Source organism: Gasterosteus aculeatus, chromosome 13 (genome assembly GCF_964276395.1).
Source record: "Gasterosteus aculeatus chromosome 13, fGasAcu3.hap1.1, whole genome shotgun sequence".
NCBI classification, from domain to species: domain Eukaryota; kingdom Metazoa; phylum Chordata; class Actinopteri; order Perciformes; family Gasterosteidae; genus Gasterosteus; species Gasterosteus aculeatus.
In genome coordinates, this window is record NC_135701.1 from 1,791,797 (window position 1) to 1,818,238 (window position 26,442).

The following is a 26,442-nucleotide window of genomic DNA, read 5'->3' on the forward strand; positions in this document are numbered from 1 at the left end:
CCCGCCATTTTGAAATCATGCCGTGAGGAAATGCCAGACATTCTCTTAAAGCATCACACACACACACGTCTGTCTCTGAGATGTGGGGTAGCTTGGGCAGGGCCAGACATGTTGATATAAGGGTATTTCTATTTTTGGAACGCAGTGTTGCTACTTTAACATTAACTTGAGTCAGCAGGGGGCAGATAGTGGGGAGTGTGGTGGCATCTCGCTGTGATTTGACTGGCTCCAGTGCAACTCCGACTTGAGCAGCAGTTCTGTTGAAGGAGACGTAGGAGACCCACTGCTGCCGGACCACGAGGCCTACTTGTCCGGTGGTCTCATCCTCCTTTTATGTTGCACATTCGGAGACCACAGGCTTTGTGTGATTGTGGCCTTTGGGAGGAAAATTGTCTTAATCGTCAGAATGTGCAAATGTATCGACATGTGCATGAGACAGATGTTGGTTCCATCTAGCGGCCGGGTCGCAGGTTACAACCATCTAAATGCCCCTGCACCCCCCCTGCATTTAAAACCTCGCAGTAGCGCTGCCGAAGGCACAACCGGGGTACTGGCGTTTGTTCAGAGGTCCACACCAAAGACTCAACTTTAAACGGAAGAACATCCTCTCACGATGCAGATGTGAAGGTAACAAATGCAGATTCCTACTTTCAGGCGATACAGTAATTCAGAAATAACAGATTAAAAATATAATATTCCATTCACGCTAATACAACCCCATTATGTTACACCATAGTCCTTTTTAGTGGTTTCATTTAGCAGCTATAACAAAAGATTTAGCAACTCCTGAAGAATATTTCTTGAATTAAAATGTAACCTGACTGGGCTCACTCAGAATATTATGTTATTTATCCTTACTGTCAACCTTGGTTCGGACTTTCTCGTATTTGTTTGATCCCTCTGAGGAATTTTACAGCTAGTCCTTCAAATGTTTGGCTTAAAGCTGTGACCATCATTTCCTGTCTTTAAAATAGACGTGACATGTTACATAACAAAAGCCCTGCAGCTTTGGTCAGTCCAAGCAGAAGCCGCAGTTTGATGCCACCACTGGAACCCCCCCCCATCACCAGTAGCCCCACGGCATCAAAGGTGGAGTTGGTATTTGCAGCTCGGAAGACGACAAGGAGCCGTCACTGCGTCAAGCGGCCCACTTCTGTTGATTGTAACGGGGAGACTGCTGGGCCTCTTTGTCTGCTGACGGGAGGCTCTCGGGGCTCCGTGTCTGTGCGATTGCGCCCTCTGGTGGGGAAGCGTGGGGCCGTCTCATCCCCCCCGCCACCTGATGATTTATTTTTTCTGCATGACACTCGCAAGTAAACCAATGGCTTACAATTGAAAGTCATCTAATGCTTTGAAGACACAACAATTTTCTTCTATGAAGTTGATCTTGTTTAGTTCTTCAGAAGACACTGGTCAAACAAAATCGAGGAACACTTTGAAAACACATCTGATCTCCTTGTGAAAAATAAATCATGTTTGATATCTATCCTCAGACGGACAGTTTAACGGCTGAGGAAGAATCTTTCGTAGGTTTCAGCCTACAGAGGGATAATAAATAAATAAATAAAATAAATAAAAATAAAATAAATAAAAAAAGGTTAATAAATGATAGCCAGGCTAGTGTGTTTAGCCAAAATAAAGTGTCTGCACCTCAAAATGCTTCTCATATCTTGTGTGTTTGTACGCATCGTCTCAGCAATGCTCTTAATGAGACACGGTGTCTCAAGGGATGTCCTCCCAGATCGGTCGGTGAGCTCCTGTAAAGCGAGGAGCAACCTGGCGGCGTCTGATGGACCGACACATGATGTCCAGTGGTGTTCTATTGGGTTTAGGTGATTGCTCTGGCCCTGCAGTTATACAGCATACTATTTAATGCATTTTCATTTGGCTTACCATCATTCTTATGCATTTAAAAGTAAAGTCTTATTTTTCTTAAATGTAACGTACGATTAGAAATTTAGTTCTTCAGTCTTCCACAGCTTAGTTGCATGTTGTTCATCATGCCAATGAAGCGTTCAAACCGCATGTTGCTGCTGTTCCAACACGCTTATCTCCGTGTTTCAAAATGCTCGAACCTGTAAAGCAGGAGAAGTCCCTGCTGCTTTCTTTGGCTTTGAGACAAAGGCGTAGTTTAACCTTTGACCCTACCGCCCTGCTTGGGCCACTGTTCTCACTGCCTCACAATCACACCGGTTGGATCAATTCCAGGCATCTTAATTTCACTATTTACATAATTGGTTTTAAGAAAAAACGAAATCCTATAAATGAAATATGATGTTGTTTCAGTTGTTTCATCTAACTTTTGATGGCCTATATTGTCTGGCTGGATAAAGCAGGTGGATGAGGCCGATTGAGGGAGGATGCCCATTAAAACCTGTAAATTGGGCACAGCTGAAGTGAAGATGTGTCCTTTTATCTGTTGGCTCGATGTACAGACGTGCACCAAGTAGAACCAGTCGGTCCGTGTTGGAGGCTCCCAGAATCTCTGATATAAGAGATTCAGAAGAGAAGACACAAAAGGGAGGAAAGCAAGCGGAGACTCAAATAGCCAATCATATTGTCACACCGACCAGTTTAAGTGGTGGAGAGTGGCATCCTATCCTGCAGCGGCCGAGCTGCTAGTTGGCTCAAGGTGTTCAGAGCTCTTTGCAGCAGTGCGATGGTGCACAACAGAACCCTGGAACTCCTGCATGCAGCAGTACCTTGTAAACTTCAGCCCCTCTGTACATGTACTAACTCATGGAAATAAGCCGTCAATCTCATTCTGTAGTTTGAATAATCCTCATTAAGTCACTTTTCCATAAAGGTCACAGCACATGTTGGAATTGAATGCGCTCACATTATGGAAAGGCTACTCCTGCACGACATTATGTATTCCACATATTTCCACGCTATTGTTGTGAGGCACTCCGGATGTAGGGAAAGAATTGGCATGTTTCTCAGCATGTGGTCACAAGCAAAGTCTAAACGAGAGAGCGTCCCCTCCGTTTTATAGGCCGGCAACAGCTGCATTGATCTGCTGCTCATCACCACGTTAAAGAGCAAATGCATCTGGAATGTGAGGTAGATCCTAAATGTAATATGCAGCAGTGGACAAGACCGAAACGCCAACTTGGGTAACATACGTCTTGTACGTAACCAGGTTATGTAACAAATGTATATATTTTAGCCAAAAAAGCAACTGTTCCTCAACCTAACCACATAGTTTAATACCACATGCGTTTAATACCATTGAGAGCAACTGTTTGGATAAATAAAGTGGTTACGGTGGGTTGAAACAGCTGATTTCAAATCAAATGACAGACCCTCCCTCAGAGGTCCCGGATTAACTCACACCTAAATAATAACGAAAGGTTCATGTGTGATGGACAGTCAGAGCTGAGAGACGTGGCGGTCTTGAAGCTTCGTATCTCTCTGCAACAAGACCTCCTGGTTGTTGGATACCGTAAATGGATGGATGCTGCTTTGTCAATCGGAGCGCTCCTCTGTAGGTCTGGAGGGGAACAAACTGTTGGGCCTGTTCCGTTGTTTCCTTGAAGGTCTTTGTTTGAAGAGAGGAGAGGTTTGACCTGTGTGACAGTGAGCAGCGGGGGAAGGGGAGCTCAGACAAAAGGAATGCCCTTTGTTACTCTAATGTTTAGGGAAATGCAGAAAACAAGCCACAAAAAATGGCTTATCCAACCTGACACTGAAGGCCATTAGCATTTTAGCCAACAGCCCGGGCTTGTTGTAAAGGGCTCGGCTGCCTGTTTGTGTGGCGCAGGAGAGCACAAGGACAAACACGCTGCTTCAGGCTGATTTAAGACACTTTTACATGTTTCATTATTCCAACAGCCAGAATGTGGTGTAGATTTAAAATCAGAGAAACTATTGGACACTATTATTTGGCTTGGACTCAACTGTTGCCCCCCCCCCCCCCCTCAGGTAGCGCCTCTCGTCAGTCACGGATAACCTTTGGCTTCAAGGTTAAATGCACCATGGCTGATTATGGCATACACATTCGCTGCATGAGAGGAAAGGTGCCAAGGTCAAGGGTGACGCATGGCAGCCCCGTGCCCCCCCCCTACCCTCTGGAAATCTGTTTATCTTCCTATTCACTCAATGAACCAGGTTATGCTGTTAATGTCCGGGACAAGACCTGCTCATATTCATATTGGGATGAAGCACATTTGGGTTATTTATCCCCTGGCATTTAATATCTCACAATGATCTTTGAAAACTATCATTGTTAACGAGGAAGCTCATTTTAAATTAAAACTTGGTTAAATTATGAGAAGTTCTCTTGAAATGCTTCACGTCTCCCTGATATCTGCATGTATAGTGTAGGTTTTCTTAGGTTGACTCTTCCTATAGCCTTTGACTCTTGGTGAACTGTAAGGAATATTAACGTTAAAATCTGCATGTAAACAAGGTGCCATATGGTCGTAAACTCTTATGGTATTAGTGTTGACTGGAGTAACCTGGGGGACTGTGAGGCTCTGATCACACCCAACAGGTTCCACCTCATATTTCTACCTGCTTACCAACCGGCTCATCTGCTGTTTGAATCCTCCCTCAGCCTGTTTGCATTCACGTGAACCATCTCATGTTACGCTTGAATACAGTAAGTGCATTCTTAATTAAGAATGCACTTACTGTAAGTCGCTTTGGATAAAAGCGTCGGCTAAATGCTAAATGCATTGCGGCCAGGTCATTAGCATTCTCATGGGGGGTTGGGTGCCGGGGAGCTTGGGGTGGGGGCTGCTGCTGTGAGAGTGAAGTGGTATTAGTAGGGTGGAGCTGTGGAGAGGGCGGGCCGGGATACTGGCTGGATGGCCCAGACCTGCTGGTCCACTGCAGAGTGAGGACCAGGTAGACTACACACGGCACCGGGTCGGCCAGCAGAGTTTAGGGTGAAGCACCCCGGTGAAACACTGGATGCTTCTCACTATGGGCCCCTGACCAGGCCACTGGAGGGGATGAAGGCAGACAGCCCACTGGATGGTAAGACTCTTCTCTGGCTTTCACGTGTTTAAGGCTGCTTACATGGCGCCAGCATCCACTATGCAGCTTTCAACCGTAGGCCCTAAGGTTGAAGGGTTAGACGGGTTGGCGTTTGCCTCTGCTCTTTTTTTTCTCCAGATGTTCAAATGATCTGAATCTGATAGCTTGTTATCTAAAATTCGCAAATTTTGTATTGACTGAATTTTAAGTGATGGAAGAATAAGCCATTTGACCACACATTGGTGTTCGTATTCAGTCTTTAGTCGTTGGTGCCCTGTGTCATGGAAACATTTTTACTATTAACTATTATAGCAATAATATGGTTTCCTAAGTTCACATGAAGAAACGTTTTCAAAGTTCTTGTTCTGCTTCGCAGTTAAAAAGAGTAAAAAGAGATACAAAACTGAAAAAGCAGTAAAGCCTTAAACCAGATGAGAATCAACCTTTTTGGAAATGTATTTAGATTATTATTCATTTTTGAATGAGGGCGATGAATGTTCCAGCTGGATTGGTTAACGCTGTAGTAACGTTTGCCATTTTGACCCCGTGGCCATAAATATTCCCAATAAGGCAACAGAAACACTTGAGTGTCTTTTTAAATTCTGTCTAAGTTTGGATGACACAAGCCTAAATTCATGACACGTTGTGGTTAACGGATGAAAGACCTCCATCTATAATGCAAAGTTGTACCTAGTAGATGTCTGCATGTCCTTCAGGACGTAGTGAAAACACTGCATCCACCAGAGCACACGCAAAACCGGCTGGGACTGTCTGGCGGGGTCCTCTTCTGAATGCAGTGCTAGTCCCACCGGAGGGAAGTCCTGGCCCATAGTATGCAGAGGACCCTCCGCTTCCGTCTTGGTCTCCATCCTATTGGCCCACAGCTTTCCGCTCTGCGCCGCCTGTAACCGGTCACCAAGTGAAACGTCACCATTTGCTTCAATTCGCTAATGTCTTTGTGTTTAGTCAGCTTGAACCTGTGTTTATGTTTGGACCTGCACTTTGGTCCCCCTCAGAAGTGCCAGAGGCAGAGTTAAGGGGAGGGGAGGCTAATTTGGGTGAGGGCTGGGAGGGGCATACTTTTGTTGAACAGCAGCAAAAATAGGACTATCAGTTCCACTCAGATAACCCCGAGCTGTCATTGGACCTCAAGTCAAGCGGTGACCCCAGGGCTTGAACTCTGTGGTCATGTGACCAGGCAGTAAAGTGACCAGTGGCGTTGCTGGGCTCCGGCTGTGGTCACAGAGGGACAGGCTGTCGAGGAAAGAGGTTGCTGGGAGAGAGAACGGGGCCAAAGAGTCATGAGGCGACCGGGCCCACAGGCTTTTTATTTTGGCCAAGTCCTCGTTTGAATGGGCTCCAGGATCACTGGGCGAAGCATGAAATGGATGCATGGGAAGGTAAGAGAGGCTATACGTAATTCATCAGAATCACGCCGTGTGTGTGTGTGTGTGTGTGATAATGCAGAAAGTATTCCATCGAATTAACCATTTCTTTGTATACCCGTTTGATTAGATTGAGGCTTTTGGTTTTTCTAATATATTTTCGACTACACATAGAATCCCTTTTGAGAATGCGATGTCTTGGACTTACTATTAATGAATACATTAGTTATTACATCAGATCCTCTGGGCAGTGGAGCAAACAGAAGTGACGTTGCGTTTCCACTCGTGCGCTGTTTGGTTGGACCAGCTTGAGTCCTTTCTGCTGAGACGGTTAATGATTGTCGGACCAGGATAATGAGCTGAGAGACATTCTAGCTTTTTACAGCAATGCGGCCTTCAAGGGCTTTAATGCTGCGTGTGCCACGACATGCGTCAGCGTGCTGGTGATCTGCAGAGTGTCTCCACATGTTCTGATCTCCGGTATGTGCCCGTGTGTTTCTACATCATAGCCTGAAACAGCACATTAACATTTAGCTAGTTTTGCCCTTCTAACCTTGATGCTCTGTTGGGGCCAACTACAGTTTCACACAGATCCTTTTGGGGCTGTGTGAATGCTAAGCGGGCGATTGTTCCTTTAAACTTGAGGCTCTCCCCAAAAGTGCTAAAAACAGAGACGCCCGGACCCCCACCAGACAAACCAGCCCTTCCTCTTCTTGTATTGCAGTAATCTGGAATGTGATCCTGTCTTGATATGTAGTCCACATGGCAAAGCAAAGAGCCGTGACGTGTCCTTCAAATACATGCATCCCTTGCTCCATTGTTTTTACAGTTCACTAGTTCTACTAGATGCAAAATTGCCCTTGTTCCTTCCTTCATTTGCTATTTCCCATTAAGGACTTGAGTAGCAGTGTAGCATTTGGAGGAGCCATGTTACTGTATTTGTCCCCTCCCCCTCATGCTAATCCCTCAGCCGGCAGCCATGTTGTTTGTGCTCCAGCTGAAGGGGGGTGAACGCCACACTCTTTCTGCTATAACACTACATACCCCTCAAGCACCCGGTTCTGGAAGTTGTTGTTGGTTTTGGAAAGGGCTTTGTAAGAAAGCGGGAACGCCGTTCATGTGGATGTATGTGTAGGGTCCAGCAGCTGAGTGGAGATCAATAGTAACAGTGGGGGAGGTCAGGGCCTCCTTTGACTCTGGCTATTTATAGGAGAGCGTTGCAACGACACAAGCTGACCCACTCATTCCAGCCACGTATGCTCCGCTTCCCTGATTTCTCTGAAACGGGTCCATCTCCCCAGCCGAGGTCCAAGCAAACCCCCACACAGAAGTCCTCGTGTGGCAGACCTCCGCCCTTCACCCCCCCCCCACACTTACAAACAGGATTACATCACTGCTAATGTTATTTTCTTCTTGCTTCTTTATTTTAAGAGGCCATGTCTGTCCTAGATGAGCTGCACATTTTAAATGGTGGGAGTGTTTCAGCAATGTGCCGGGTCCTGCTTGCTAAGTATCAGTGGGAGTTTATCCCGCTGCCCCTGAGGCCTCTGGGAACCCCCCCCCCCCCCCTCCTACCATTAATGAAGGGGAGACTGCATTCATTAAGACCACTTTTACGTGAGTTTGTATCACAAAGCCTGGGCTGTAAAATTCAGCACATGGTTCATATCAGCTTGTGCATACCCGACTTTAAAAAGGGGCTCAGGGTTTCTTTTGTCCTTTGAAGCACTGGTTTCATGTCCTGCAAACAAAAGGAGAGAAAAAAACATGGCTTACAACATCAATATCTGGCTTCATTTCTCCGGGGAAATTCACTTGTTTACTTAAACTATTTCAAAGTGAGTTTCATTCTGTCGTGATTATCCATCGGTTTCAGAGCAACACTCTCAGTTGACTTGTTTCAAACTTAGTTAATGACTAGAATATATTCAGTAGCTTGTGATGAAGTTTAGTTACTATGGCAATAAGCAGAATTCAGTCTTAAAGCATTTTTTATTAGTGACGTAATGCTAATTTCTTGACATTGGTACTTTTATCAGCTATTTCTCTGGGGAGAACAAGGAAGCCGTTTAAAAGAGAATGTTTTGTGTAAAAGCTCTTGTGCTTCGCTGTGGCGTTTGCTTAACAGACGGGGGATAGAGCCCACTGGGGAAAAGCCCCCCGGCCATCGGCCACATCACCAACGAATGTGGCAACATTCCTCAGCGAGGCAGAAGCACCTCCAGCACGCGCATTGCATTTCTAATTAAAAGAAGACAAACACTGACACAAGCGCATATTCATTCATTTTTAAATATTTTTTTACTTATTTTAATTGTAAACTAACCCGTAGCATTATATTTTATATTATTATTTTATTCCTCGTGCACTGTAGTCTATTGTCGTACTGTCTGCTGTCACGCACCAACCGCCAAGTCAAATTCCTTGTATGTCTGACATATTATGGCAATAAATGTTTCGTTGTAATGTATTGTTCCTGCGGGCTAATTAGTGTATTCCTATCGATATACTGGTCATGTGGTCTTTGATGATCTTTTAAGGCGAATGCAGCTCATACAGTCTAGTCTTCCCACACTATCCAACAAAGCAGCATCCGATGTGGCTCCATTAGCATAACATCAACACATAGCCGCTCTTTAGTGTGCTAGGACTCAATGCTAATGATTTAGCCTCCGAGCCTGGGTGTATATTATCAGGACGGCAATGTCAACAGGTTGCCATTGTCCCGCGGATGAGCCTGATCTGCAACTCCATGCAGACCTTCAGAGATTAGCATCACAGTGCGGCCTGCCAGGAATGCTGGGTCTGCGTCATGGAGGGTCTTAAGATGCCTGTAACCCTTTGTGAGTGGTGTCCGTGGACATACCACTCATACTCCGGGGGGGGGGGGGGGGGGGGGGACTCTACACCTCCTCCACCCCCAGTTGGAGAGATAAGTGAGATTGGACAAGAAGAGATATGAGGAGGGGAAGCGTAGAAGAAGAAAGGTTCAGAGAGCAGGAAGGGGGGAGGGAGGGAGGCTGCCGGCAGCGGAAAAGTACAGCAGATCCCCCCCCCCCCCTGTCTCAGCTGGCCGTGATTGTGATGGAAGGGTTTCCTTGTTTCTCTGTCAGCCACTCAAAGGGCTGCTCTACACTATACATCAGCCTTTGTGTGCGCGGCTTGTGGACAATAGGGAGATTCTGCCGCAACGCGTCTCTGTTCTCGGCACGGTGCAGATCCACGAGGGGCAGCGTGAAGTGGGACCCCACTAAATAATCTGTCTATTGAACGTTGAAGGAAAGCGCCGTCCTTACCGTCCCACAAGACAAGTCATGCACATGTCGCTCGTATCAGCCGGGTTCCACCGGACGCTTAAAAGTCTCCTATGGGCGGCGGCGGGAAACCAGAGGGCTGTTTGTCTTCATTGACAGGCTTCAAATGCTCAACTTGCATTTCCTGGTGTGCGTTAAGTTTGGAATGAAACCCGGGCTGACCCGTGGGAAACAATGCAGCCTTTAATGGCTTTTAGGGGGTGGGGGAGGGAGTGTGTGGGTGGAGGGGTGACGGAGCACCGGGGGTTTCTGAACCAACACTCAGAAACCGAGTGGAGTTCAAGATGAAGCACTACATTTTAAACTCTTTATCTTGCTACAGCCAATGAGACAGATTACACCCACATGTCAGAATGCAATGTCCCACGTTCCCTTAATGCAGCGAGCAGCATCCTCCATTAGACCCTCACTGGGTGGTGGTCGCCTCCGTCTTCCAAACGCCACGTTCCTAGTTTCTAATGTTTCAATTGTGCTGCATATGTGTGTCGTTTTAACACGGGGGACTTGAGGTCCTCAGTTCTTAAGATCAGATATTTCTGACTTCATTATTTTTCCTTGATCACTGAATCCTTGATCGTATCTGTGTAGAGGCAGAAGTCTCACGGACGGATAGCTCCAAATCTACTAGGAGATTTTAAATTGAAGTAAAATGCCGTCATCGTTTTGCGTCTCGGCGCTTGAAGGCCTGCTGACTTGTTAGCAGATGGCCGCAGACTGGGGTCCATCGCACCGCTGATTCTTTAAGTCATATCCTTGTGTAAATGCCATGAATATTTAATTGTCATCTCCCGTCTGAAGGAGGAGGAGTGATAGGACGTGCCGATCTGAGATCAAGTGTGTGGAGGTGTGAATCGTCCTCTTTATATGGTGGCCGTGCACTTGAAAGACAGGGTGATAGATTTGGCAAATAAGCCCGAGTGAAGGCAGCTGATGGCTATTGTTTTTTCCCCACAATGAAGGAAGTCAGGCAGTTTCACATGGGGGGGCAGTGGAATATATGGTTTTAATGTATTCCCTGAATGAGCTGACAAACAGCTGGCTGAGATGGGGCCTGTCATGTATTTGATCCTCCGGGTGTTTTATGGTGCCAGGGTGAGGAGAACAGGAGAACTGGCTGGTTTTAGGTGGGATCATTTTCAAAATCTTGGCCAATAGTTTCTCCGCGTTGGCGACCCGGTCTTTCATGAAGCTGTGAATGTAGTTTATTAGGGAGGGGTCCATGTGGATTCTGAAAAGGGACGGACGGATGTTGAAGACTGGTGAAACCGGCTGGCTTTGTGGGAGAATGAGTACTTGTTATTTTCTTTTGATCAGCTTTTTAATAAGACCGACTGTCACATTGAACTGCTGCTGGCAGGGAATTGAATATTTAAACGTTCATCAGCAATTTACAGCAAAAAAATCGAGTACCAACAGCTCGCACTTTTATCTTTTTAGTCATTGTTAAATCAAAGCCTTCCTGTGAGAAGGATCCAGGTGCACTGCAACATCTACCAGAGTCCAAGGCCGTTGTACAGTTGGATAGAGCCACATTAATCACCAAAATAGTCCATTGCTTTTCATAATTGGAGGACTAGGCTGTTTCAAGGCCTACATATTCAAAGCAACACGTGCTAAAGAAATCCCAGAGGCATCGCTCATTTAAAACCGCATGCAAGGAATATAAATAACGTCTTTGTTTCATTTTGAAGACCGTTTCTGAGATGATCCAGTTTTTTTAGTTTATAGTATATACGTTTATATCTATTTTGAGTTCTAAATAAAACAATTTTTCCACTCCTGAATCAACATATCGTGATGTTGTGCCCCTTTAAGAATTTAGATGCTGTACATGAATCAGTTGTTCAATCACTGCTCGCATTGTTTTTTTAAGGTTAGGCCGTTTCTGACATGTTGAGATGAATTGGTGTCCTGAACTGTGACTTTCGTAGCGCTGGAATAAGGCTGCTTATCTCTGCAGTAGTTATCTGTAGAATAGTTAAAGTCTAATCCCAGGACGGGCTCACTGTGTGACGCCCCATTGTCTCTGTACACTAGTCTTCTGCCGGCAGCACATTTAAACCTCACACTATTTAAATGGTAATCTGTCTGTGGGCTTTAGAAGTCTTCAACTCGCCATTGATGGCCTTGGAGAGGCTTTATGCCATGAACCCCCCCCCCCTCCACCTCTTTCTAATTACCTTTAGTACATGAAACCTGCGGCCCACTATGAAGCCCCCCCCTCCCTGAGAGGCTTAGCTCTCGGCTCGGTCACGTGCCTCTGATGAGCTGCCTCTTTAAAGCACATAAAGAAACCTGTGTTACAAATATACACATCGTCTTTCTTCATGTCCTGTGAGGAGAACAGTGTCATATATTCTTCTGTTCTAACCGGTCCAACAACTGGATGTGGATCTTCCACAAGCTAACAAACATCACTTCATTGGTTTTCTTTAATAACTGCTTTGCAAACCTGGCGGTTGGGAAAGTGATCGTGGATTGACTTGATAAAAGGAACTGAGTATGCGATGTATTGTATCTGCCACGAGAAGCGCCTCACTGTGCTGCTTCAATGTTTCAGTATTTTGACAGCCAATCACTGATCCCTCTTTCCCAAATCCATCCAGTGACACAGCTATGACATCACAGCTCCTCAACAAATGAATCCCAGGGGCTGATCAATAGGAACCCACTCCCCTTTGCTGGGAGGCCTGAGTAACAGATATACTCGGCTCAGGGACATGCCTCTGTTAAAGGTTATTCCGCACTAACACAGGTCCTATCTCATCAGAAGCATCAGCGCGTTACGTCAGTCCAGTCATCTGGTGCTGATGTGTTCTCTGTAACCATGGAGTCCTTCCCATCTGCTCTGTGCGGCTGTGGGGGGGAATATGTGCTCCGACTTAATTCTCCTGTGCGTTACGAAGCCTGGAGGTAGATTGGGGATTAAGAGAAGATTTTCTGCAGCTTTCTGTCCAACAGTTTGAGAGCACCTTCATGATTAGTGAAGTAGCTTCCAGAAGACGATCCTCCCTTTGAGCCTCTGTCTGTCACTTATGTTTCTCTCCCAAACATCATCTGGAAGCACTTCCTTGGGCCCCTTTTCTTTTGCTGCTGTCTTGGTGACTTTTTGCATGGTCAGCATAATGATCCATGGTCGCTTCCACCACGACTTTTATTGCCGACATCAGGTTTCGCTCGGTGCTTCTTCAGCGTGAGCCCCCACTCCCTCTTACCTCGAGCCCCTAAAAACCCCCTATTCCTGTCAACGGCTCCTTCAGGGAAGCAAAGGGGGAAGCTGGTGATGAACAGAGGCAGGAACCTCAGCATACAAACAACCCAGATTGTCAACCTGCTCCATCAGAGTGATGTGTGTCTGGGCCGGTTTGTGTGGCACCGCTGTTACAGGACAAGAAAGGAGAGACTGTAAAGCAACCAGCCGCGTGGTGTCTTCTAGTCACAGCTACTGAATAAAACATCTCCGCTCCGTCCTGCTGCCTGTTACACCTCCGCTTTCACCAAATGAGAGTTTGGGCTTAAGAATCTTTTAGGATTAGCTGGAGGCTGTCTAGTGCTTAAGCCCCAACCGCCCCTGTGATCTCAATTAAAATTTGTGCCTCCCCAGCGAGGTTTTGGCACCCACTTTTCCCCCCTTTCTTTTGTGTTTTTTTTGTTTGTACGACGTTGATGAGAAGTGGGGGAAACGATTGTGAATGCCTCCCTTTTCTCACGCTCTCCTGTCCTCCTGCAGATGATCCGGCTGACCAGCGTACTTGCCTTATCTGCGGAGATCGCGCCACCGGCCTGCACTATGGCATCATCTCCTGTGAGGGCTGCAAGGGCTTCTTCAAGCGCAGCATCTGCAACAAGCGCGTGTACCGCTGCAGCCGCGACAAGAACTGCGAGATGTCACGCAAGCAGCGCAACCGCTGCCAGTACTGCCGCCTGCTCAAGTGTCTGCAGATGGGGATGAATCGCAAAGGTAAAGTGTGGACACGTCACAGGGACGTGGCTTTCTGTTTTCATATCAACCCTGAAATGGCTACGGCAATTGTTTCTATGAGATGTCCGTTGTTTGAGCATGAAATGTTCTCCTTTAAGACCGGACACTGGGTGAATCGGGTGTCAATGCACGTACAGATGCACAACAATACACGTTAAACTCGTGCACTTGCTCAGTAATCTGAGTAAAGCTGTCAAGCTGTATTTATCTCATTATGACCCTACATGCCCTCCACTACTGGATCTCTTACAAGACCTGAAGATCCTGCTGAGATGGATCCAAGTCGGTCAAAGCCGCCTATCCTCCATACAAGGTCACGGCGAAATCAATATGTCATGCAAGAACTGACTTACCATTGGCCTGTCTTACCTCAGCGAGTACTAGAGGGAACTGAAGGACAATGCTGCCACCCAGTGGTTGGCTAATGTGAATCCGCCCCCGGTGCTCCTCCAATTTCTGTGGTTCCACCAATCTTGTCCTTGCATGAGAGTCACGGCTAATGAGCTCAGAGCTGTCGGCGAATAGGAAAAACGTCTTTGCCTGCCAACAGAGAAGGTAGCAAGCACGTCCCAGCCCGACCAAACGGCTCACGCGGAGGAAGCCGGTGTGTTTCGGCCACTAGGTAGAGCTCTGACGCTGCTGCTTGTTGTGTTTATGGGCCGCATGTAGATTTAGATTCCTGCTCTTTCTTTTTCTCTCTGTAGCAATCAGGGAGGATGGCATGCCAGGAGGGAGGAACAAAAGCATCGGGCCTGTTCAGGTAATTTACTGCCTACGTGTTGAATACCAGAAAAGTTGTTTTTGTGACATCCGCTGACCCTCAGTACACGTTGTTATGGCTCAGATCCAGAGTTAGCTCGCTCACCGTGAATGCATTCAGAAAACGCTCGCTTCTATCAAAAGGCTGCTTTATTTCTAAAGCTTAATGAAATGAGGACCTCTGTCACTAAAAGGCAATGAATTGATGTTTCAGTGTGTGGAGGATTGATAGAAATGCATGTGAATTGACCCCCGCTGCAGGAAGAAGGCGCCACATCGCCTTTCAAAGTCCCTGTTGGGTGTTTACTCAATTCACAGACCAACAAGAATTCCATTATTTAAGGTGTGTGTGTGTGTCAGCCAAACCCACACACACACACACACACACACACACACACACACACACACACACACAAGGTGCCTCCTTTCTTTCATTTGCAGCTCCCTGTATCACTGTGTGATTGTGTCCTTGCTCCTCCACATCTTGGTGAGAAGATGTGGGTGCCAGTCAATGCTAATCCAATGAGCGGAGACCCGGTGCTCCTGGTCACATGAGCATGTGCTGCATGCTCTGAAACATGCCCACCTCCCCTTTGTGTGTGTGTTTAGATCACCGAGGAGGAGATTGAGAGGATCATGTCGGGGCAGGAGTTCAAGGAGGATGCCCCGGAGCACACGTGGGGCAACAACGGCGACAGCGACCACAGCTCTCCGAGCAACGGCGCCTCGGAGGGCAACCAGCCGTCCCCCGCCTCCACTCTGTCGTCCAAGTGAGTTGTTGGTCTCCTCCAACTGAGCCGCTTAGCGCCGGCACTCGCCCCGCCATTGGCATATTGAGGCAGCCCTGGTTTCATCGGCTGAAGAACGCCTGCATGTACGGCTCCTCAGGCCAACGCTAAGAACGTGCTGCACTATCTGCTGTGGAGACGAGCGCATTGTCTATCTGCACCCACCAAGGACAAATATTGTCTAGCTCGTGGTATGACTGTATATTTCAGTGTCATTATCACTACCGCGCGATAGCTATTCAAAGCATGCTCGTTTTATCGGATGATATGTGAGCAATAACAGGATGCCTGAGCGCTGTGGGCTTTGGTATCCAGATCCCACGTGAACCACGCAGACTAAAACACTTCAACTATTGTCAGAAGGTTAAAGGTATAGTCTATTCAGCCTAGCTTAGCATAAACCCGGGAAGACACTGGACACGAATCAATGTTATTTGACTAAGCGTGGGATGTTGAACAAGATGTCAGAATATTCTGTTAATAAGACGTACAAAGGATGAAACTGTGTGCGTGTGCGTGTTCTTCCAGTCGCTCCGTGGAGATGAACGGCTACACGGCGGCCCTCAGGGAGCAGTACATCAACACCTCCATGTCCACGCACTACCAGATCCTGCCTCATCTGTTCAGCTACGCTGCCCAGTCAGGCCTGCTGGCCCCCCAGCCCCGCAGCCTCTACCCACAGTCCCACCCGCTGGTGCTGCAGCTGGTGGCTGCTGAAGACCTGGCCCCCCTGGCGACCCCGATGCTCATTGAAGACGGGTGAGTCGACACGTGCAGCAGAGATTGTACCTCGACACAGTCCATGATGACGGGACGCTCTGTTGGGTCTGAGGTTAATGTGGCTGCAGCAGCTGTAGTGTCGTCGTGCTGCAAGTCTCCTTCTCCCTCTGCAGAGCTCTCCTGTGCTGCGCCGGACACATCCCGTGATGTTTGCAGTATGACTATAGATCAGTTAGTTTGACCCTTCGCTGACTGATGGGAGGATAGTGTTTCAAGCCATAATTATTTAGGTGGTGGAGACTCGAATGAATCGATGAAAATGCGTCACGTTCGAGGTGATCCAGAGCGGCCGCACCAGGCCCAGCAACGCTGTGCTCATGCACCCCTTGTGTGCCTCAGGTACAAGGTGACTCAGGTGGAGCTGTTCGCCCTGCTGTGTCGTCTGGCGGACGAGCTGCTCTTCCGCCAGATTTCCTGGATCAAGAAGCTGCCGTTCTTCTGTGAACTCTCCATCGAGGACTACACCTGCCTGCTGAGCTCCACCTGGCAGGAGCTGATCCTGCTCTCCTGCCTCACTATCTACAGTGCCCAGATTTTCGGAGACCTGGCTGACGTCACTGCCAAGTACACGCCGTCTGACGACGAGCTGCAGGGGTGAGTAAAGGCCGCTTCAAACAGGATGCCTGTGAGCAGATTAGCACAACAAGGTGGCAGCTAGTCACATGGTCATGTCTGACATCTGAAAGCCCCTCATTCATGCGTTGGTGATATTGCCCCCCCACCCCTCTTTGTGGAGGCTATCGCGCACACGTTCTCTCTGAGGGGAACGTCGATAAGAGGAATGAAATGTTCCTCGCTGCAGTAACCCTCTGGATGAGGGCCAGTGAAGTGGTCCGTGAACAGGGGGCCCTCCCCAGGACGGGGCTGTGGCTAGCACCGCCTGGCAAATAAAATACGCGCATGTCCCACGCTTGGTAGAAAAGGGTGCGTGGGGGTTTGGGTGTGTGTAAATCAGATGGATGTTATCTGACCTTACGACACTCATTCCGCTAATATACGGCGCCGGTCTGCTGCTGCGCTCCATTTGCCGAGAGTTTAGGAGCGAATATCTGATTTACAGGGACAGCCGAGCGAGATTGGAGCCGTGAGAGCCAGAGAGACAGGGAATTGAGCTTTGATAAGTGTAATTAAAATGTGTGAATCTTCCCAACTTCTTCTGAAAGCCGGGGATTAGCAAGACGTTTGTTGAGCACTTTTTAGACGTGACGTATTCCCGGCTAAATCTGTGCTTTGAGCATCAAAGCGGAGAAGTTTAAGATAATGGGGCTGGAGTTTTTCAATTTTTGACAGTGCATTTAATATATGAACACGTGGACAGTAAACCTACTCAAAGGGATTTGGTACCAGCAGCAACCCTCTGAAGACGTTGCATCGCAGTGAATGCTGTCCACCACTGCGTCTCCCCAGTGTCGAGTCTGTTCTGTTCCGCAGGTTCAGCGAGGACGGCATGGAGGTGATGGAGCGCTTGATATATCTGTTCCGCAAGTTCCACCAGTTGAAGATCAGTAATGAGGAGTACGCCTGCATGAAAGCCATCAACTTCCTCAACCAAGGTACGGAAGCGTCCGTTACTGAGCTAAAGCCTTTGTCAAGCCTCTCGTGTCCCCCCCCCCCTCACGCTTCTCTGCTTTCATCGGCGCAGACATCAGAGGACTGTCCAACATCTCCCAGCTGGAGCAGCTCAACAAGCGCTACTGGTATGTGTGCCAGGACTACACGGAGTACAAGTACCCGCACCAGCCCAAGCGCTTCCCTGAGATCATGATGTGTCTGCCGGAGATCCGCTGCATCGCAGGTAAGAGGGACTGCTGTTTGACACCAGTTAGCATGTGTTAAACCCACTGTAACCAATATCTTAACAAAATGCAGCCACGCATCAGTCGCCCGTTTCTACGGCGTCCGTGTTTAGTGGCGAGTGTCCCCGTGTGGTTGCGCGCCCTGCAGAGAGGCTAAGGGAACCCTGCCTTGTTTGCAGGTAAGCTGGTGAACGTCCCTCTGGAGCAGCTCCCTCTCTTGTTCAAAGCAGTCTTGCACTCCTGCAAATCCAGCCTGACCAGCTACAGGACCGGTCCGTCGCCCTGCGTGACCACCTCCTCCGGAAACTAGACCCGCCCCCCTCCCCCGAGTCGAGGGACCGGTCTCCCCTCTTGTGAATGTGACAAGCAGCTAGTTTGTTTTTTGTAACTTTTCTTTATGTATTTATTACACGACAGAGCTGAATGTATGCTGATTACACTGTGCACATGCTTCTGTACTAAACAAATGCTCGTAGATGCATTGGTCTTTGGAGTTTACAAGTGTGTATCCAGTTTGCTCAATGTGTCAGTGTTGCTATTGATAGAGCTAGACTTTGAAAGAGTTTATTTTATTCAGACGGGGGCAGATGGACACGTGTTGAGAGTGTTTTGAGACTACCTCAGGAAAATGTTGTTGCTATTTTCAGGTACCTTTTTCTTTCTGTTAAATGAAGAGCTGCCCAGTATAAAACCGAATCGCCTCGATCACAAACCGAATGTTGAAAGGAGCTGCGTAAATCAAAGATTGGAAACAGTGTTCCGTTGCACTGACGTGATTAGCAGAATGCAGCTGCTCCAGACTTCCTGCTAATAGTAAGCGGTCTTGTCAATTTAACATTCCGTGGGTTTAAGGTGACAGTTATTGGATTAGTGGGATCTTTATGGAAAAAAGGAGTTTACGGGTATTTTTTACAATCATAGACTGGGGATGTAATGCTTCATTGCATTGGAAGGGGAGGGTAGTTAGGTTTGGTGTTTTAGATATATTTTTTTCTCTATTTGACCAAAGTGTTATGCAATGCTTTTTTCACCCATTGATGGGTAGGGGGAGATAGCCCCCCCAAAACGTTTCTTATCCATGAAGGATCAGGATGAGAGGAGAATCAGTCTGTGCACGAGGGGAGAACCCTCTGCTGGACAGATGAGTACGTCGCCGGATTTCATTGTAAATGCTGCTAATCATGCACACGGTCTCTATGTGCATTAAGCACGTGGTGCTGACCATGATGGACTTTCCCTTCTGGTCAGATGGCTCGTTTGGGCTCTGCCACCTTCCGCGCCAGGACCTTCACGCAGAGCTCGTCTGCTCCCAACATACCGTCAGCTAAATGTGATGTTTAATTTAAGGTAACACATGAAATTTGTTTTTTTTTCAATTAATTCGGATCAAACCTACACACATAAAGACATGGACTGGTCAGCAGCGAGAGGTTTTAATGGGTCACAAAGATTCATAGACGTGGAACCAACAGCGACCGGGTTAAAGTCTGAAGCCAAAGAAACCTGAGTGGGACAGTGGCCGGTTTTAGAGGAACTGTTTGCTGTGTTGTCAGGTCCAATCAAAATGTTGCACAGACCCCAGACCAGCAGCAGTTTGAGCTCGACCTGTTCCAGATCCACAGGACTCTAGAAGGTGGACCTGAGACTTGGTTCAGGTCTGGTCCCTCAGGTCCCACTGACGACACAATGAATTCTTTTCTGTGTTGGCTAATGGAAAGTTAGCAGATTATCACTTTAAGGGACGGATTCACTGGGATGGGTCCGGGCCGTGTCTCAATGAATCCAGGCTAGCGTTAGTTTGGGTGACTCACCTGTGACAGATATGCATGTTGTTTAACAGAAGCCATAGAAAATGGTCTTTTTATTTTTGAGCTATGAGAGGATTGAAGGGTCTTGGATTCCTCGAGGTTTTCGCCCTTTCTTTATGTACGAACAATTTGAAATGCAGACTAAATTCAGTCCTCGCAACAACCCTTTTTTTTTTTTTTTGCACACAACGGGGAGGTTCGGAGACTTTGACCTCTGCCCTCCCAGTGTGTTCCTCACTCAGGTCCCTGGCGACCTCGATCTAAACAGGGTAACGTGAGTGTTTGCATTCAGCAGCTCCTCACTGACCGTGCTTATGTACTTGTATAGTAGACATAGGTTACTTTGTAGAAGTGTCCCCCCCCCACCTCATTTAGTAAAGTAAATGCAGTTTGAAGATGACCTGCAGGGTGGCATGTGGCGACGGGCGGAGGATCCCCTCCACCTCCACCTGTGTGCGGCCTTAACACCACCCGTCTTCTTTCAAATGTTTCAGTTCCATCTTTTGACTTTTATACATGTTCATTTACTTTTTGTAGTTATGATGTGAATGTTTTTTTTTGTTGTTGTTGTTTTTCACGTATCATTGTCTTTTTGAGATTCCATGCTTTGAATTCTTGACTTGATTTTTACCTCTTTTTAAATTTTTCTTTTTATTAACTCATTCCCATGAACACTGTAAGCCACATTATATAAGGACAATACTGAGAATTCAGAGCCTTTCATGTATAATTTCAGTTCTTTTACAATACCAATCTAATGCTTCAGAAGCCTTTCCTGATTCCAAAGAATGAACCAACTCATTTTCACCACCATAATTCTGAGAGCAGCTAAGACGTGTGCACAGTATGTTGTCTATCAATTAGTTTTAAATATATCACTCATCAGAGGGAGTTTCAGCGACATTACAGCGCACACATAATGCTTTAAAGCTTTTATTTGTCCCGCTTTTGAAACGTTCTGCCACCGCACAAAACAAGATGGCTAAACGCAATTTGGTTTGTTTTGCGGCGGACCTGAAAATGTAGCCGGCTGGATACGTAAGTGTCTCGCGGAGCTCCCCCTAAAGCATGAACATCTCAGGGAAACGTTTATGCATCGGGTGGCGGGATGTGATCCGAACAGCCGACTTGAGTCTCGTAGGAGATTTAAACAAGCGATTCTGCGTCGCGCACCGATGTCCAACCGCCCCTCCTGTTTGTACAGGAGCCGCCTCCAGTCGCTTTGAACTGTAGCACAAGTAGAAGGGTTCAGTGTGGCCAACTACAAAGCCACTTCGTCTGCGAGGAACTCCAGGAATGCCTGAACATCACAGACTGCTGAGATCTGACAGTGGAAGAGGATCTGAAGTTTTTTCTTTTAGTGTAGCAGCAAATGATATCAATATAATCCACATTGTGCGTCCTGCCACGCTACCTTACCGCACCCTCTGACTTCCTGCGGCATTTTGATACATGCGCCAAAGAAAGTGTTCTTTATTTTCTGTATTTGTATTTTTTGCAGACAAGTGATATGTTCTACATTTGCAATTTCTGTACTGAAACTACCTTTTCATTTGTCATCCTGTTGCTTTCTTTCAATAGATTGGTCTTATTTATTGGTTTCATTGCACCAATGTTTCGTTAGTTTGACCTCTCAGCTTTTTATACACTACCACCTTTCTTAAGTATGTTGCCTTTACTCGTCTACCTCACACTCACCTGCTGTCAGCAGCTTGTTGTTTCTCTGACATCCGGCGGTAAAGTTTGTTACACACTGAACACTTGCTGTCCTCTACCTCCTTTTTGTGTGCTCATCTCATGTTAAATAAGTGTCATCTTTTCTTTTACTTCCCTGTTGTGAGTCCAATACCAAATGTGAAAGAATGTCAATGACCACCAGCGTACTGATTAAGCGTTCACGTGATGCCGTTAACCAGAGCTTTATTTTCCTGTGTTGACCTTTTTGGAATACGTCTTGTTATCTGGTGAATGGCTGTTTTCTCTGCACACTGAATTCACCACATCATATGACGCTGTTTTTATCCGTTATGCTCCCTGATTGCGTATCAGTGGAACTGTATCACATAGGACTTAATGCATCGATTATCAAGCAGAGAATTGAATCGTGGTCAACGTGACATCCCATGTTTACATGCTTTTGGCTCACTCGTGTGACCCTGACGCTGTGGCACGCGACTGCTGCAGTGTTATCACTGGGGTTGGACCTGATGGCGTTTGAATAGAAGCTGCCAGCCTAACTTACTGATAGGGAACCTAACAATAAGGAAATCTGACTGTGAACTAACTCGAGCTCCAAATTGTAAAAAAGCTTCTTTTTTTTTAAAATGAGGCTGCTGCATTCTGCGAGGAGCCGTCGTCCGGCTCTTCTGTTGGCGGCAAACCAACGTGGGTGTCCAGCCCGAGCACCGTGACACTGTTAGTACCCCGCAGCACACGTTTAGGGAAGGAACTGGTAGTGCGGCAGAGAACACGTGGTTTCTGCTGATAATCAAAGGCAGCACAGCCAGCATGCAGGAGCCCCTCCTGCGCTGATGGAGCCTCGCCATGAGAGAATCTCAGGGAAGAAGCAGGTTACGCAGCCGCTTGAAACAATGAAATGTGTTTCTCTCCACAAATCTCTTGTCTGTTGTTACTTTAACTACCTGTGAAGAATGTGATCCATTACGTGTTAAAAGCATGTTTAGAATGTGTTAGGACTTGAAACCAAATAAATGTGAACGTTATGCAAGTGTACGCGGGCCGTCCTCCATTTCTTGCGCTCAGGCGTTGGTTGATCATAGAAAGCGGTTTGAAAGCGTCCATTCAGCTCGCCGGTGGATCACCAGGCGAGGGTGTGAAGCTTCAAGCTGAGAGCGGCGCAGTCTGGACGTGTTCGTCCCTGACCTGCTGCTCAGCGCACGCTAACGATGTTTTTCATGGTAAGATGCATTCAAGATCATTAAAACAAACACAAAGTGTGTTTCCGCCTGTTAGTCTATTTGTTTAATACCTGCCAAATGAATCAAAGTAGTCTGCCATGGCAACGAGGTTAAGTTGCTGTTATTTCATAAAGATAATTACACAACTATGTATTACAGGAATACATAATAGAGGAAGAGGAGTAAGTATATCGCTTGTAAAAGAATTATGTAGATGTTTTCTTAACAGTCTGCAGTGTTTCCTGATAAGAATATACTTAATATTCAACCAAAACTCTCCAATTTTGATCTTCATTTACTTTTTTTTTTCTCGTTTCATGGTAATCTTGTCTCTAAATAAATATCATATTTGATATGATCACATATAATATTTGTAAAACCACTTGGACTCTTGTCAACATACTTTTATTTTCAGTTATTGACAAAAAAAAAAAGACAAAATAGACCTTTAACATTGAATTCCATTGTTTTCCAATGAACTTCACTGTGCATCCACTGCAGTCTGAAAGCTAAGAGAATAAAGTTTATTAAAGATGTTCCTACAGACATCAATAGATCAATGGAATTCCACTAAGATCGGTCTTTGCATTAAATTAGTTTATGTGTTCACCAACATCCACAGACATCTCTAACCAACACCGCTGTGACTGCACGTGCCTCCTGGGTGGATCGGCGACTTACGACCTACAAGTAAATGAAACCGCTTTGGAGTCGCAGGTCTGCGATGAACTTCGTACTGGGGCCCCGACAAATGAACTGGTAAAGAGGCTTCTTTGGGTTGCTGAGTGGAGAGGATTGTCCATGCTTTCATACATTTTCATCCTTTACTCTCAGTAAACCACAGCATTTCGTTTCATGTCATTTTAATGGAGCCTTAATAAAGCGCAAAGATGGTGATAAATATCACAAGAACGTGTATTCATTCTGCTGAGAATGTTACGCATCAAACTTGCATTTCGACACTTTTCAATAAAAGCTTTAATTGCTGCAGGTAGAGGTTGATTGGTCATTTTATTTGCGCTTAAAAAAAACACCAATAAATAAGCCTCAATAAACAAGCCTCGATGTATTCAGTGGGGAGTATTAAATTATGCAGGTTTTCCCTCTTACAAAGCACATCAGTCATTTGTATCAAAGGTACTCCTCAACTGCGAGTGACGGAATCTAAAATAAATCCAGAAAATCACATTATGAATATAATTATTGATGTAAGTATTTGATCACCAACCAGTAAGAATTCCGTCTCTCACAGACGTGTCGGTTTGTCTTTAGGACGTCCTCCTGCCCTCCACTCATTACCTGTACTAACTGCACCTGTTTGAACTCGGCCCCCCTGCTGAGGGAGCGCATCTCCAGGCCCGTCTGAAGTTTGCCAATGACCATCTGGATGATGCAGAGGAGCTATGAGAGAAGGTCACGTGGTCTGATGAGATGAAAATAGAGCTTTTTGGTCTAAACTCCACTCGCTGAGATTTGGAGGAAGAAGGATGAGTACGACCCCGAGAACACCGTCCCAATGGTGACGCATGGAGGTGGAAACATCATTCATTGGGGATGCTCAAGAACTACAGGAAACGTATGATGTGTGTAATCGCAAACAAAGGTTATTAAGTTCGGCTTTTCTGATGTATCAAATGTCATGCAATAAACTGCAAAATCATTTTTTTAAAATCATACAATGTTATTTTCTGTTTTTATTTTAGATTCCGTCACAGAGTACCGATGATAATCACTCGGACTCTACATGCTTTGGGACAAGTGGGAAAACCGGCAAAATCCACAGTGTATCAAATACTTTTATACTAAACGATGCTACCCAGTGGCTGGTGTAACTTTAACATTCAGACAGAAAACTGATATAGAATAGCATTTGTTAAAATAGACTACAAATCCTTTCTATATGAAGATACAAAGTGTACCTGAGCAGGTTCAGCAAGGTTCTCTATTCAGGTTGGCCGTTCTGGAAGTTAATAACGCTGAAGCCTCGTGCTTTTGCACGGAACCAACAGCGGTCTCCTTCCTGAAGGGTCGCAGGCTGACGCACCACCCTACTCTGCTTTGGCCTAAAGATTCCACTTTTTAAAATTGTATTGTCATTGCACAGGTAGTGAGACAACAAAAGGCTCTATTCTATGCATTTAACCGTAAAGGCCCCCGGGGGAGGAGGGGGGGCAATTAGAGATTAGGTATCTTTAAGGCACATCAACATGGGACACGGAGCAGCCGGGGTTCAAACTAACAACCCTGTGGTTCCCAGCGCACCCTCTCAACTCCATGCGCCACGGTCACCCAGTGAAGTTATGTCATTCTTGTCATCTGACTTCCTGAAATGTCTTTTGATATAATGGCAATACTCTTCATTGGTAAAATGATGCACCAGTCTGAGCCTAAATACCTTGTCACCCGGCCTGCACACCCCTCACCCACTGGAACACACGGAGCGTCTTGTCAGTGAGGTATGGTTGACGGCAGGCTGCTGATTGCATCATGAGCAGCAGGCCAAAGGTCCAGGAGGCATCACTTCATCTCCTCAAGGCTGACAGAGGGGATTTTGACAGGCTGTCCTAACCCTTCCACCCTCCTAACGAGCCTCAAATCAGATCAGAGACAGTCAAGGCTACGGATCCCCCTGGGCACAACACCACTGACGGGCTGGGGATACGGCTGGGGGCTTGGAGGATGGATTTCGTACATGATTATACAAAAGGGCAGGACCTGCAATAAGTATCAGTTTGAAGGGTGTTTATTTGCCTTATGTGTTGGTGTTTCTGGTCTCACCTTGGCACAAAGCATCAGACGCTGCCCTTCACAAATGCCAACCACTGCGATTGTGTTATCTGTACCTAAAGGCAAACATCCTCTTTCTCTTTGATTAAACACATCGATGTCCCACACAGTGATAAGACCAGAGCTGGACCTGCAGCCCACACTCGGTCCCAGGACCACCGCTGCCTCTTCCCCTTGGAAACGACAGCAGTAAGGGGCAAGCGACGACATCCAACTCTGTGATCAATGGATCCTCACAACGAGACACGCTGTTTTTGGGTGACTTCAACCCTTCAATAGTCTCCTCTTTTTCAAGTCATGTAATTGAAATCATTTTGTTCATTAAGCAAATCCTTTGCTAACAAATGGTAACCCAGCGAGTCTGTCAGTGCTCATGAATCGTTGGTCCACATTGAACCTTCTGTGGTGCGGCCCGGTATCAAATGGCCCATTGACGGGTGACGGTCTGCAGCCCGGGGGTTGGGGACCCCGGCTGTAGAAGACAATACAAATGTCGTTTCAATTCAGTTTGGTTGGCAGGAATATTAGATTTATTAGATTTCAACTGTTTAACATTTGCTATTTTTGAATTCAATTGTCCAGCACATTATTAGCAAACTTTGCAAAAGAAATTTTGGTGAAAAGAAGAGGTTGAGAATCCATAACTAAACAATTTGGGTTAAATCTGTCTGTGCAAGATCATGTGTATTTTTTACAGTCCTATCATGTTAGGGAAGGTTGGTCATGTTTCACGGCAACAGCAGAAATAGCTAATTATGTATTTGTGTATTCTCCTTTTTAACAATGGTAAAAAAAAGCACGGATCCTAATAAGAACATAAGTGAAATAATAGTAGTAATAATTATGGTAGATTCATAAATGATTAAGACATTAGCTATTGCAATGAAGACAAATCATCAAATACGTTTTAAAAAATATGGGACTGAAATGAAAAGAGCATTAATGTATTTCAAGTGTTAAAAATATTGCCAGATGTTAAGAATTTGTATAAAGAGAAAATGTTGTATTACTGTGGTGTATTGGGAAAGATATTTGATTATTTAGTTTGTTCAGCTTTTATAAGAACAATAAATTAATTTAAAAAAAAGAACAAACTAAACCTGAAACCTCTGGAACTTCTAGTTGGGGAAACAATAGATGTA

General features: G+C 46.2%; 1 protein-coding gene across 3 annotated transcripts in view; it reads left to right on the plus strand.

Annotated features, from left to right (window-relative positions):
- Nucleotides 1–22,328, plus strand: part of nr6a1a (nuclear receptor subfamily 6, group A, member 1a) — a 58,963-nt gene extending 36,635 nt beyond the window's left edge. Inside the window, exons 1-9 of one of the 3 annotated variants that reach the window (XM_040195342.2) lie at nt 4,760–4,983; nt 13,413–13,643; nt 14,369–14,424; nt 15,033–15,193; nt 15,740–15,970; nt 16,331–16,585; nt 17,423–17,544; nt 17,634–17,786; nt 17,967–22,328. In XM_040195342.2, the coding sequence (XP_040051276.1) occupies nt 4,959–4,983; nt 13,413–13,643; nt 14,369–14,424; nt 15,033–15,193; nt 15,740–15,970; nt 16,331–16,585; nt 17,423–17,544; nt 17,634–17,786; nt 17,967–18,097 (1,365 nt within the window). In that variant the 5' untranslated portion in view covers nt 4,760–4,958 and the 3' untranslated portion in view covers nt 18,098–22,328. Of the gene's footprint in view, nt 1–4,759; nt 4,984–6,096; nt 6,384–13,412; nt 13,644–14,368; nt 14,425–15,032; nt 15,194–15,739; nt 15,971–16,330; nt 16,586–17,422; nt 17,545–17,633; nt 17,787–17,966 lie in introns of those variants that run through there. The other 2 variants (XM_040195343.2, XM_040195341.2) reach the window with 2 other exon arrangements.
- Nucleotides 22,329–26,442: the final 4,114 nt, after the last annotated feature.